The sequence below is a fragment of the Tursiops truncatus genome, chromosome 14 (genome assembly GCF_011762595.2).
Source record: "Tursiops truncatus isolate mTurTru1 chromosome 14, mTurTru1.mat.Y, whole genome shotgun sequence".
Classification (NCBI taxonomy): domain Eukaryota; kingdom Metazoa; phylum Chordata; class Mammalia; order Artiodactyla; family Delphinidae; genus Tursiops; species Tursiops truncatus.
Window position 1 is genome coordinate 31,256,433 of NC_047047.1, and position 13,402 is coordinate 31,269,834.

Consider the following 13,402-nt stretch of genomic DNA (forward strand, 5'->3'; position numbering starts at 1 on the left):
AGCAACAAAGACCTAAAGCAGCCAAAAATAAATAAATTAAATAAATAAATTTTAAAAAAATAAAGATAACTTTCAGCTACGTCTGATGTGGAGATCCAGGCTCCCAACTCAGCCAGATCTGGGTCAATCCACATGCTATGTGTTGCCACAGAGACAGCACATAGCAGGTCCGTCCTCAGAAAGGGAATTAAGAAAGGTGGCCTGGGATGAATGTCTCTGGGGTGCTAAGTTATGATCCAGAGACAGGAAGATGGGAGATAATTGTAGAAATATTATAAGGATTCTGGGTTCTAATGCCTGTCCCAGGACTCTGGGCAGCACTGGGGCAGGCTTGAAGAAGGAAGCATGTTTCTTTTTTTATGCTGATTAGTTTTCCGGGATCCTTTCAATTATCCTGGGGACACAGGAAACTACCTGAGTGCTATGTGAATAGAGTTGACCTTCCAGAGGTTTGGAACAGAATCTCTTAAGTTCACAGAGATACTCTTTCCTCCTCTAACTGGGGAATTCATTCTGGTGTGGCTGAAAATTATGGAACTGATACCAGGTGCCTCTTACCTGCAGATGTAGCTCAGGAGGCTATAGTTGTCTCGAGGAAGGATGGAGAGCTGCTTCATCAACTCCTGCTGAGCCTGGGAAGAGATTTTTAATGCCAGTAGAAGAGCCTGCTCACTTGCCAGCAATGGGACCCTGGAGCATAACTGGTGTATCTCTGCAGAAGCAACACTTTGGCAGTCACTCCTGTTCCCATAGTTGTGTGTGTGTGTGTGTGTGTGTGTGTGTGTGTGTGTGTGTGTGTTTTAACATCTTTATTGGAGTGTAATTGCTTTACAATGGTGTGTTAGTTTCTGCTGTATAACAAAGTGAATCAGCTATACATATACATATATCCTCATATCTCTTCCCTCTTGCGTCTCCCTCCCTCCCACCCTCCCTATCCCACCCTTCTAGTGGGTCACAAAGCACCGGGCTGATCTCTCTGTGCTATGGGGCTGCTTCCCACTAGCTATCTACCTAACGTTTGGTAGTTTATATATGTCTACGCCACTCTCTCACTTCGTCCCAGCTTACCCTTCCCCCTCCCTGTGTCCTCAAGTCCATTCTCTATGTCTGCGTCTTTATTCCTGTCCTGCCCCTAGGTTCTTCAGAGCCAATTTTTGTTTGTTTTTTTTTAGATTCCATATATATGTGATAGCATACGGTATTTGTTTTTCTCTTTCTGACTTACTTCACTCTGTATGACAGTCTCTAGGTCCATCCACCTCACTACAAATAACTCAATATTGTTTCTTTTTATGGTTGAGTAATATTCCATTGTATATATGTGCCACATCTTCTTTATCCATTCATCTGTCGATGGACCCTTAGGTTGCTTCTATGTCCTGGCTATTGGAAATAGAGCTGCAATGAACATTTTGGTACATGACCCTTTTTGAATTATGCTTTTCTCAGGGTATGTGCCTAGTAGTGGGATTGCTGGGTCGTTTGGTAGCTCTATTTTTAGTTTTTTAAGGAACCTCCATACTGTTCTCCATAGTGGCTGTATCAATGTACATTCCCACCAACAGTGCAAGAGGGTTCCCTTTTCTCCACACCCTCTCCAGCATTTATTGTTTCCAGATTTTTTGATGATGGCCATTCTGACTGGTGTGAGATGATATCTCATTGTAGCTTTGATTTGCATTTCTCTAATGATTAGTGATGTTGAGCATCCTTTCATGTGTTTGTTGGCAATCCGTATGTCTTCTTTGGAGAAATGTCTATTTAGGTCTTCTGCCCATTTTTGGATTGGGTTGTTTCTTTTATTGATATTGAGCTGCATGAGCTGCTTGTATATTTTGGATATTAATCCTCTGTCAGTTTCTTCATTTGCAAATATTTTCTCCCATTCTGAGGGTTGTCTTTTCGTTTTGTTTATGGTTTCCTTTGCTGTGCAAAAGCTTTTAAGTTTCATTAGGTCCCATTTGTTTATTTTTATAAAACTTCTAATTTTGAAATCACTATAAATCCACAGGAAGTTGCAAGAATAGCCTGGAGAGGTTCACTGTTTTTTTGTACCTTGTATTTTTTTATTCATCTGCGATTATGTCCTCCTCCCTGCCTCAGAGCTACTCTAAGGCAAGAACTATTTGATCACCATACTCCCAATAACTGTTTGCTTAATAAATGCTTGAGCTGTAACTCTCCAATAAAGAATTCGACCAGAACCAAATGCCCCCCAAGTCACTTTAAAAGTATTGTGAAAAGGCGGATGTTTCTGAGAACTGAGGTTTCATGCGATATGGTTTTGCTGGGAGCTGCTAGAACCCAGGGACAGCTGACCAAGCTGGAAGGCAGGTGAGAGGTCCAAAGGTTATAGCTTCATGATGACACTGAATGTTAGAGACAGCCCTACAAGGAATGCAAGTGCCAGGAAGAGGAAGGGCAGTGAATTTTCTTTGTTCTTTTTGCTCACAGTGCCTATAGTGTCTGCAGTCACCATCTACAACATCATGAGTGTGAAAGTGCACCAGTGCACATGAGACACACAGGCTCTCCTCAAACCTGAGCAGCTCCTCCAGGAGAAAATGCACCCTATGGCGTGTCGGCCTGCATGCAGTGACTTGGTGAAGCCCCACTGGATCTAGAATGCCTGCTTCACACTGATTCCCTCCTCTTCAGTTTAGTCAAGTAAATTCTTTGCAAAGGTTGCTTTAGACTCACGCCTCCCAGTGATTGCCTCTGCCACGTTTTCACCCATGAGAGAGGCTGTGATCCCTCACCCTGTCCAGATCTGTGTTACCATGGATTAGAAACTCTCAAGTATGTTGAGATCGAGAAAAGTTGGGAGAAGCAGATCTAAATCAAGGAAGTTCAGGGGTGGGAGTCTGCTTGTCAGAACTGCATCCACGGACCTCCTTTCCTTTCCCTGAAGCTGTGGGGCAAGACATCACCTGAAGCATTCATCTTTTAGCCAACTTTTAAACCTTATTCCATAAAATTGTATTACTTTTGCAAAGGTGAGCTGATATGCCTGTATAAATTAAGACTTTCCATATCCTATTTTAACCCCCCCAAAATTCATAAATCATACACAAAATATCCTAAAATCAGATCATGCAACCTAATTTTTGTGTTGGGAAATAGCTACAAAGGCTATAGTGTATTAGTTGCATCCTTATTGTGCTCTTTCTTTCCTCATGCTAAAATATAAAACCACCTTTTTTCTTGTACCAGGATCTACTTAATTTATGCGTCTCCTCCCTCTGAATCAGGATGGAAGTTCTCACAGCTGTATTTTCTTCCAGGGCTAGGGCACTATCTCTTCAATGATTTTATATATATATGTATATGTGTATATATACACACATATGTGTGTGTATGTGTATATATATATACTTTTTCTGGGAGCATATAATAAATTCTGAAGTAGAGCAGAGACTAAACATCCCCTTGAATCAATCATTTTAAAATGTCACTCACTTGTGACACATATCCCATGGTCCCCAAAACAATCCTGATATTATGAAATGTGTCTAAGTTTGTGCCGTCTAATACAACAGCAACTTGACACATGTGACTATTATAAAATAAAATAAAATTAGAAATTTGGTTCCTCAGTTGTGCCAGCCACATTTCAAGTGCCTAGTGGCCACGTATAACTAGTGGTTACTACATTGGACAGCGCAGTTAGGTAAGAGTTCCATCATTGTAGAAAGTTCTCTTGGGCTAAGTAAATAAACTGAGTCTCACAGAAGATGCATCATTTGCTAAATGGCAAAATCAAAGTGAAATTCATTGCAAGTTTTTCTGTGCGCCACTTTGCCAGAGAGAACTTTTAACATAGTAGTGCTAAACACTAACCTCCCCCAAATGGGCAGTTAGACCCCTTTATTAGCTGCGCAACAAATGCATTCATGGGCCATTTAGTTTTGCAAATCTTGGTTAAAAACCATAATGGTTTTATTGTTGTCAGTCAGGTTTTCTTTTGCTGGTTGGCTAGCTTATTGTCAGTCAGATTTCCTCTTACTGGTTGGTTAGTTTGTTTAACATGTTGACTATAAGGGCTTTAAGGAAACAATTTACATAAGGATCAAAATTCCTGCTGATGAGGAGCTACATGATGCTGCAGATGGGGACTGCAGACCCTACAGGCAGCTGCACCTGAAAGGAACCAAGAAAAGCTCTGTCCTTCCTCTCCCTGGCACATGTGTTTCTTGTATACCCATGCGTGACACGCATGGTCATCACAGATCTAGAACATTTGGACCTCTCACCTGCCCTCCAGGTGGGTCAGTCTGTCTTTTTGTCCCAGCGGGTCTTAGCAAGGCCATATTGCTTGAAACCCTTCTCAGAAGCATCCTCATTCTCTTACTAATTTTAGAGTGACTTGGGGGTATTTAATGATAGTCCAGTAATTTGTTGGAGTGCAACATCCCATAAAGGCTGTCACCATGATTGGATTCATTGGACTTTTGTTGCTGAGAGTTCCAGTTTGACAAAGTATCTCACCAAAAGTTATGGGGTTCACCCTTGACCCACTGTTGCTTGCCTACCAGAATAGTGTTCAGTAACCCTCACCTTCTGAAGCAGGACAACTAACTCTATTGAGATACAAACCTTTCCCTCATCTGCATTCATGAGCTGCCCACAGAGCAGGAAACCCTCATACTGGCTCCAGGGGACTACTGGCTCTGGGAGGTCTCGGAGGTAGAGCTTCAGCAGGGAGGCTACCGTGTGCACATCTGTATCTCTGGAAAAAAACAAACAATGTTTTTTGAAAACAAAACTCCAGAACTCTCCTCACCTCCCCCTTGGTGATCCACTGAATAAGATCCCAGCTTCCAAAAAGAAATTTTGCAGAGGAGTAGAGTCTGATAAAGATGTATCTGACCAAAATATTTTTGCAACTCCCCCTTCTGGAATAATAACCCCCAAGACCTTTTCCTTTATCTCTTCTACCTAACTGCCTCAAAGATAAGTTTAAGGTCTACTTTTCCAATAAGCCTGTTAAACTATTCTAGTCTTCATTGCTTTCTTCTTTCTCCAAGTCACTTAGTACAATTGAGCATTCTCTACTTAGTCTCTAGTTTTTCATGTGGTAACTCCTTATAGCTATGACCCATTGATCTCTTTAGTCTATCAGAGAGCTTAAAGTAGGTCTGGGATTCATTCACATATTCACACAATCATTTATTCAACCAATGTGTTGAGAGAACCTACTAGGTGCAAGACACTATGTCAGGCACTGGGGTTTCAGCAGTGAACCTGAGGGGCACACAGGATCCCTGTCCTCATGGAGTGACAGAGCTATGCAGACTCAAATGTTACCAAGTCATATACATGTTACCAGCCAAGCCTGGCCCATCACTTTTATTTGTACAGCCTGTGAGCTAAGAATGGATCTAACATTTTCAAATGGTTGGGGAAAAAACTCAAAAGGAGAATATTTCATGGCACGTGAAAATCATGTGGAATTTGAATTTCAGCATCCATAAATAAAGTGTTATAGGAACATAGCCATGCTCATGCATTTTTGTATTGTCTTTGGCTGAATTCTGGTATAAGAACAGAGTTGAGTAGCTGCAGCAGAGACTGTCTGGTCTGCAAAGCCTAAATATTTCATATGTGGCCCTTTAAGAAAAGTCTGCTGATCCCTGGTTTATGGAGCTATTGTGTTTATTCCGCAGCTCTATAAGAGAAAATGAGTCTGAATATACCATATACTTGAAACTCATTAGTGAAAAATATTTATTCCATATCAAGAAAAACTGGTCATGCACCCCAATGTTCATAGCAGCACTATTTACAATAACGAAGACATGGAAGCAACCTAAATGTCCATCGACAGATGAATGGATAAAGAAGATGTGGTATGTATACACAGTGGAATATTACTCAGCCATAAAAAAGAGTGAAATAATGCCATTTGCAGCAACATGGATAGACCTAGAGATTATCATACTAAGTAAAGTAAGTCAGACAGAGAAAGACAAATATCATACGATATCACTTATATGTGGAATCTTAAAAAAATTTGATACAAATGAACTTATTAACAAAACAGAAATAGACTCACAGACATAGAAAACAAACATGGTTACCAAGGAGGAAAGAGGGGGTGGAGGGATAAATGGGAATTTGGGATTAACAGATGCACAATACTATATATAAAATAGCTAAACAACAAAGACCTACTGTATAGCACAGGGAACAATAGTCAATATCTTGTAATAGCCTACAATGGAAAAGAATCTGAAAAGGAATACATATATATATATATATATATATATACACACACACACACACACATATTTATATAAATTAATCACTTTGCTATACACCTGAAACTTTGTAAATCAACTATACTTCAATAAAAAAAGAAAGAAAGAAAAAGAAAAACTGATATCTGTAAGAGACACTCCCAGTAGTATTTTGAAAAGCTGTGATGGGGCAAGAGGTCCAGCTGATCTGAGTGGCTCTTGGGCTTCAGCAATGGGGACATAGAAGTGGCTGGGCTGGGTGGGATCACATCCTTGAGGAGAGCCGGGAGGGGTGGAGTTGCGCAGGAGAAGAAGGCAGGCATCTGAGGCCTCAGAAACCAGAACATCAAGGCTTGACTGTGGAGCTCTCTATCTTGACGTTTCATGTAAATGTTTTCTTTTTGGTTTTTGACAGCCAGTGGTTGGAACTGTCTTCTGGAAAAGTTCCCCACTTTGCAGCCTGTGAACTCTGCCTCCAAAGGAGAACTTGAGCTGGCACAGAGCCCTGCCTCTGCTCCACTGCTGCCCTCAGGAAATCGGGGGTGGAGACCATTCACTTAAGGTGGGGATTCTGGAAAAGCCTTCCCTGCTGAGTCACTGCCTAAAAATACCTTGGCAAAGCCCTCTCGTCAAAATGCAGGAGAAGTTCCCCAGAAAATGGCAGGACAGCAGCCAGTTGACACTTTGCAGGAGCAGCATTCTCCTAAGTCCTAAAATCTCCTTTGTCCCAAATCTTCTGCACCACAGTCCACCCAGTGGGCTTCATCAGAGTCCAGGGTCTCAAGTTTGATTGAAGTCTCTTCCTCACCCCACATCCTCTAATCCCACTCGGCAAATGTCCCAGCAATCCCTCTAGGCCTCACTCCCTGTCCTTTTCCAGAAGGCCACGGTCTTTTGCTAGGACTCTGCCAGCCCCTTTCTGGCCTCTTGGCTCCTCAACTCCATTCTCCAATGCACTGTCCATCACTGGCACAGCCCCCAACACTCAAAACATACCCACAGAACAAATATGGAAAACCAAGAATTGGAAATGAGAAAAACAGTATAGATGATACATCAAGAGCCAGAAACTTTTGAAGAGAAACAGCAATAAAAAAAGACAAACTCTATAGATAGTTCAATCAGGAGAAACTAATAGCCAACATTAGAAAAGAGAAAGGGGGTGTAACCACACATATAGGAATGATACTTCAAAATTATCATCAGAAAACACAGTTAGCCATCTAAGTCATCATAGAATATTGCAAACCACAGAAAACTTCCCAATTCATTTTGCCAGGGGAAGATGATGCTGCTTGGTCTGGGGCTAAGTCCTCAGGCTTGTTTATTGTCTCAGCGTAAGTGTCATTTGGGGGGGGGGCATTCTAAATCCAGCAGACCATGTCAAAAGCCTCCTGTTGAAATGAAAAATGATGAAAAAATGGAATGAAATGAAAAATAGATGGTATTCATACCATCTATTTTTTGGCATTTAACACAATGGAAATTCTACAGTTATGTCTTTACATTTTTGGTTTAATGTTTGTGCCCCCATTGTAACAGAGCTGGATCAGATGTCATGCTTATAATCTAAGTTTCCAGCATGATTTTTCCTGAGTCTGCTTTTCCTCCAACCTAATTGAACATCCCTATATGAGGTTATATGAACTTCTGAGTTCAATGCCTGACCCATCAGAGATCAGCCAGGGCCTCTCAGGTGGTCCGCCTACTCTTCCCTTGTAGCACTGACCTTATAATGTGGCATGTATGTCATTTTCTCACAGAAATATAGGTACGGGAAGTGTATTGTGTATTGGCAGTATCCATCCCAGTAGATGGATATCCATCCCATACTGTTTATATGTTTAATGAGCACCAAATACATCCAGTAGAATCTACCTAGTAAGAGCGCCTTTGTTTTTCTTCATTCTAGCGAGGCAATTTCGGGGATCTCTGGTGGAACTGCATACATGACCCGTGTAGAGAATCTAGGTGAGCACCCACACGGGTCACGTGGACACGAGAGTCATCCCTGGGAGGACTCCAAAGAGCCAGAGGCCATCCTTCCTATTACTGGATGTGTAAACTCTTTCCCTCAGTTCTAGAGGGTGGAGCTATCATGAAAAGGTGTGGTAACTCTCTTCCCTCCAGCCCCAAATATTTCACAGAATCAAAGACTCCAAGTCTACCACCCAGGCTGACTTTACAGATGCAGAAGCTCAAGGCTTGGGCAGGTGTTCGGTAATCCCCACCATCACCTCTAGTCCTCCTGTCTGACTGTTCTCATTGCCTTCGCAACAACCCACCTGTATTTTTTGATCAACATAAAGCTAGTTAAAACCATAAAAAGAAAAGTGAATATAAAGGTAGTGAACTTGATTGAATAGGTGCCTGATAATGAAATGTGATTTATGGTCCTGCTGAAAGCTCTGTAAATTTGATGCCCCCAACCTGCTCTAGTTCCAGTAACATCTTCACCTGTTGCTTTCCTGATACAATACAGCACCTTGATAAATTAACCTATTGCATGCCAAGGGCAGCAAAGACAGACATATGGTGATCCAAACTAAGACAGTGGCTTTGAGAATGGAGAGAAGCAGACGGGTCTCGGCGATGCTTCCGAGGGAGGGTGGGCATCGTTGGTGACTGGAGTGGGAGCTGAGGGAGAGGGAGGGTGAGACGTTCCACACAGCATCACACTTAGCTGTTCACGATTTTCCCAGAATCAGCCCGAGTCCTCTATTGTAAATAAGCTCTTGGGGGGATTTCAGCCTTTGGAAACTGGAAGAGTTCAGGCCCGTCTCAATGAATCCTGTTTTATGGGCTGCCGATTTGGAAACAAGAGTGGTTCCTTTTTGCCAGCAGGACAAGCGCGTGCAGGCAACTGGGGCAAATATTGCACAACAGACAGAAAGTATACAATGTCGGGTGGCGGTCGTACCTGCTGAGCAGGGCAGAGAAGGAAACCTTGGCAGGGTGGCTGCAGCAGCAGGGGCGGGAGGGGGATGGTGGAAGAAATGTCATTGCGTCTGGAATGCCCCAAACAGGACTGGGCAACCTCCACAGAGGAGATTGGGAGAACGCCAAGATGTCGGTATGCACCCCCTCCCAAAGGGTTCAGAACCAAGTTCAGAGTTGCACGGAACTGTGGTCGCCCAAGTTAACAAGAAGTCCTGGCTCTGGCCGTTTCTGGAAAGCTGAGGAAGACCATGGAGCCCTTGGATAGGGACATGGTGTCTTATCCACCACCCAGAGTCGGTACAGGCAGCTCAGCAATTCTCCACCCCTCACCCGCTCCGAAGTGCGTGCCTAGAGCTAAGTCCCATCTTGCTCCGTTGGTCCACCCTTCCCCTCCCACCATATCCTAAACACCTCTTGACCGCCCTGCAAGGCCCCAGTTCTAGTTCCATCATCTCTCACCTAAATGATCAGAATATTCCTCTAACTGTGTTCCAGGCTCCCAAATTCTGAGTTGCGAGCAAAACAAAAGGTTCTTTCTGTTGCAAACCAGGGCTTTTGGAAGCATCTGTCCGAGTCCCATAGCTCAACTGGTAGAAAGAGGTCCTCTCGGCCGAGCAGGGCACAGGAGAGGCGAGGCGAGGACGGCATACCTGTCAAAGGAGGGCCGCTCCCCTGCGTCGAAAGCATCTCTCAGCTGCTTCACCAGGTTGTCCTGCCCAGGCAGTCGGAAGATGCCCTCTTCGTTCAGGCCGTGCTCCAGGATGAACTCGGCACACTTCTCCACCAGGATGGGCACCAGGTGGGGGCCGAATTTCTGCTCATAGGCCACGGTCTCATCCAAGCGCTGGCCGAACACCGCTGGGAAGAGAAAAAAGCAGAGCCTGCCCGTCACTCTGACTTCCCTTGGAGGAACTGATAGGTCAAAGTGCTTTGTCTATGTCTTGATTGTCTAAACAAACCACAGAAGACAAATCACACAGAATATTTCCTGGGGCTATAAACTGGGGGAGGTCCACTTGAAGCAGTCTGTCAGTCTTTTTCTGTTTGTCCACATTTATCATATTTAAAATAACAACTCGCTTTTAATGAGTGCTTGTTTTGTGCTAGGAATCATGCTGAATGTGTACACCTTTGTGTACACCATGCTGAATGTGTACACCAGATTCTCATTTAATCTGGACAGGAATCCCATGAGATGTTGATATCATTGTGCCCGCCTTCTGATGAAAGATACTGAGCCTTAGAGGCGCTAATGAGCTTGCCGAGGTCAGGGGCCAGCACACGGTACAGTCAGAATTCAAGCCCAGGTAGTAAACTCAAGAGAAGCAATTGAATTCTGCTTGTGTCATGCAGCTTTAAGGCATAATGGTCTATCATGCGGATGTCTCATACTGTATTAAACCATTGCGGCATTTTAAATAATTTACGTTGTTTACCGGGCTCTACTATTATGAGCATGGCCACAGCAAACATGGCCACCCCCCCAGCAGAGTTCCTGGAATGTATATAGTGCAATGTATAATTCCCAATTAATTGATTAATTAACATTTGGATGGATGAACCTAGGCTCTTCCTTCTTTTGGACTATTTCCTTAGGGCATTCTACATTCCCACATGTAGAATTCCTAGTTTAAGTGGTTTGAACATTTTAATGACTACAGTATGCAAATTGCTTTCTAAAAATATTTTTCCAAATTACACTGCCTTCAGTGTAATTCCCTCCCTCCCTTCCTCCCTTCAGCATGTGTGGACCATCTCCACTGAGCCCTGTCAGCACTTGGCTCTATAATTTCCCCACCCCAGCAGTGTAACAAGGTTTGTTTATAAATCAGGACACTGGTTGGCTGGGCCCCATAGGGCCCCAGGGCCCCATGCCTTTGTGTCCTGGAGATTCAGAAGACAGTCATGGTTTCAGCTCTGTCCGGCCTGGTTTTCTCTCTGGCATAATTAGGGCTCTGTTACACTGACCACTCCAGTCGCTAGGACACTGTTTCCAAAGCCCTTTGGTTTCCCCCATGATTCTCTCTGGTTGGTCCCCTTTATCCAGTCTCTAATTAACGCGGATGCCACATGTAAAGAGCTGCAGCGATCTCTCTGGAATCCACCGTGTCCTCCCCACTTCCCGCTGCCCTAGGCCAGGCTGGACTCCTCTCTCACTTCCCCCTGCTGTGGTCTCCTCTCCTGTAATTGTTCAAAACCCTCCTGCTATTTAAACAAATGGTCTACCTGAGCACGTTTGTCCTTGTTTTTAATAGTCACCCACTTCTTCCCCAATTGCCACAGCAGCGATTTTCAAATTCCCCCTTCAAAGCTCCAGGGGTTCCTCAGAGGCCCCTCAGATGCTGAGAGGTGAGAGCATTTCGGAGGAGCTGAGCACGTGGGCCTCCCTCCTCCCTCCTCCCAACCTGACCTGCTGGGTTGTTGTCTGTTTTACTTTCAGCATTCCAGTGAGACTGTTTGCTTAAATATTTCTGTGGCTAAAATTTGAAAACCAGGTTGGCATTTGTACTGGCTCCTACCTACCTTTCTGCCTGATCTGACACCTCAACCTGATGATCTCAAAGCCCACAGTGCTCTCTAGTCCTCATGCCCTTGCTGAGGCAGTCTGTTTATCTCTCCCTTCCCTGTCTACTAAGATTCTATGTGTTCCTTGGCCTGACTCAATATCATCACCTCTGCCAAGTTTTCCCTGACCCAGCCCGAGGGGCTCCATTGCCACTCTGTGCGCCTGTATCCCTTCTGTAATACCCCAATCCCTTTTCCACTGTGCTATTGTCATTTGTAAGTACTGTGCCCTCTGCAAGACTGTAGGCTTCCTGAGGCCGGGAGTATGGGGAGGGGTCTCTTGTTATTATCTTGTTTAGCATGGGGCCTGGGCTCCGTAGACAGTCAACCAGTTTTGCTGAATTACTTAATGAATGATGTCATCTTTAAGCAAGTGCTTTCCGTGATTCATGACAATTTGGGCATTTCTATAGTTTAAACAATAGTAGGGACCCCATCAGTAAATGAATCCAGCTTCACACTAACATCTACTGAGTGCCCTGCATGTGTTAACAGCAGGTCACGTGAAATGGGTTATACAGAAAAGGAGGGACTGTAAGATGTGGTTCTCACTTTCAATTAGCTTACTACCAAGTTATGAAAATGAAAGGACTCCATGCAAAATAATGAGAAACAGTTAGAGGATGTGAGGAACTATACAGCCTTAGGTTTCTGCTTTCACCAAACTGGAAGGAAATGATTAAAATGATCTGACTCAAAACACAGACGAGGAGACATTTGTAAAATTCCCTTTGAGGGGTCCAGGGAGGGCACCCCAAAGGGAGAAGCAGATGTGTTTCAGAGCAGTTGAAACTTGGGCTCAAGGAGCCCATTGGATGCCCATGGAGAAGGATACCGTCATGGAGACGTCAGAGCTATCAAACATGATCTCCAACTCTGAGGTCCCAAGGCAGACGATCTGGAATCAAGTTCCTTCTTCCAGCCCTCTGCACAGCCAGCCCACCAGCTCTTCTCCTCAACCGAGTCTCTCAGCCGTGTCCTGTGTTCATCTTCTCTTCCTCCCATGTCCACAGTCAGGCCTTTCAATGTCATTCTCCTCAAGACACTCATTTTCCAACATTCCTTTTCCGTCCAGCATCTCCACCACTCCCTCCATGCCTTTCTCAGGCCGCAGACGTACAGAGCATACCGATCTCCACAAGACCTTCAGTCCAAATCTTCACCACGCAATCCCCTCCCCTCTGCCTCAGCAGGTGACCTTGTCTCCTCCTTCGCTTATCTCCCCAAATGAAGGGCATCATGAGAGAGCCCCCTGGTCTCCAGTCTCTGCCTCTCCTATCCTTCCTCCTCTGTCCGTCTGTCTGTCCTCTCTCAGGGGAAGAAAAGTACCCTGTGCTTTCCTCTAAGATGATGTTTCTTGAACTGTGGGTTCCATCCTTTTCACCTCTCCTAGGTCTTCACTCCTCTTTTATATCTTAGATTGAAAGAGCATGTGAGTCTAAATCTTTACCAATTTATTAAAGAATCATCTCCCACCCCTGCTCTCATGCCATCAACTAATACCTGCCTTTCTTCTCTTCACCAATATGCTCATAGAAAAACATGTCTACCTCTGGAGGGAGTCATCCACCCTCATAGCCTCTACTGTTTCCCTTGTTATTCATGTAAACTCTCAATCCATCTCAACCTTGTTTCACAAGCTGCATCTTCCCATC

The 13,402-nt window shown here is 44.1% G+C and overlaps 1 protein-coding gene and 1 long non-coding RNA gene across 6 annotated transcripts in view; both read right to left on the bottom strand.

Moving 5' to 3' along the window:
- ARHGAP25 (Rho GTPase activating protein 25) overlaps window positions 1–13,402 on the bottom strand; it is an 87,602-nt gene that overhangs the window by 10,468 nt on the left and 63,732 nt on the right. For all 5 annotated transcript variants that reach the window (XR_012325666.1, XM_033838378.2, XM_073791296.1 and 2 more), the window contains 3 exons: window positions 9,833–10,040; window positions 4,600–4,732; window positions 559–632 (listed from right to left, as the gene is read on the bottom strand). Coding sequence is in view for 4 of the 5 variants with exons in the window: in XM_033838378.2 (XP_033694269.1) it covers window positions 559–632; window positions 4,600–4,732; window positions 9,833–10,040 (415 nt within the window). In the remaining variant the exon portion in view is untranslated. The remainder of the gene's footprint in view (window positions 1–558; window positions 633–4,599; window positions 4,733–9,832; window positions 10,041–13,402) is intronic.
- On the bottom strand, window positions 4,928–9,825 carry LOC141276323 (uncharacterized). The gene is made up of 2 exons (XR_012325667.1): window positions 9,642–9,825; window positions 4,928–7,636 (listed from the first exon to the last, which is right to left on the bottom strand). It is a non-coding gene; the product is annotated as an uncharacterized lncRNA (long non-coding RNA).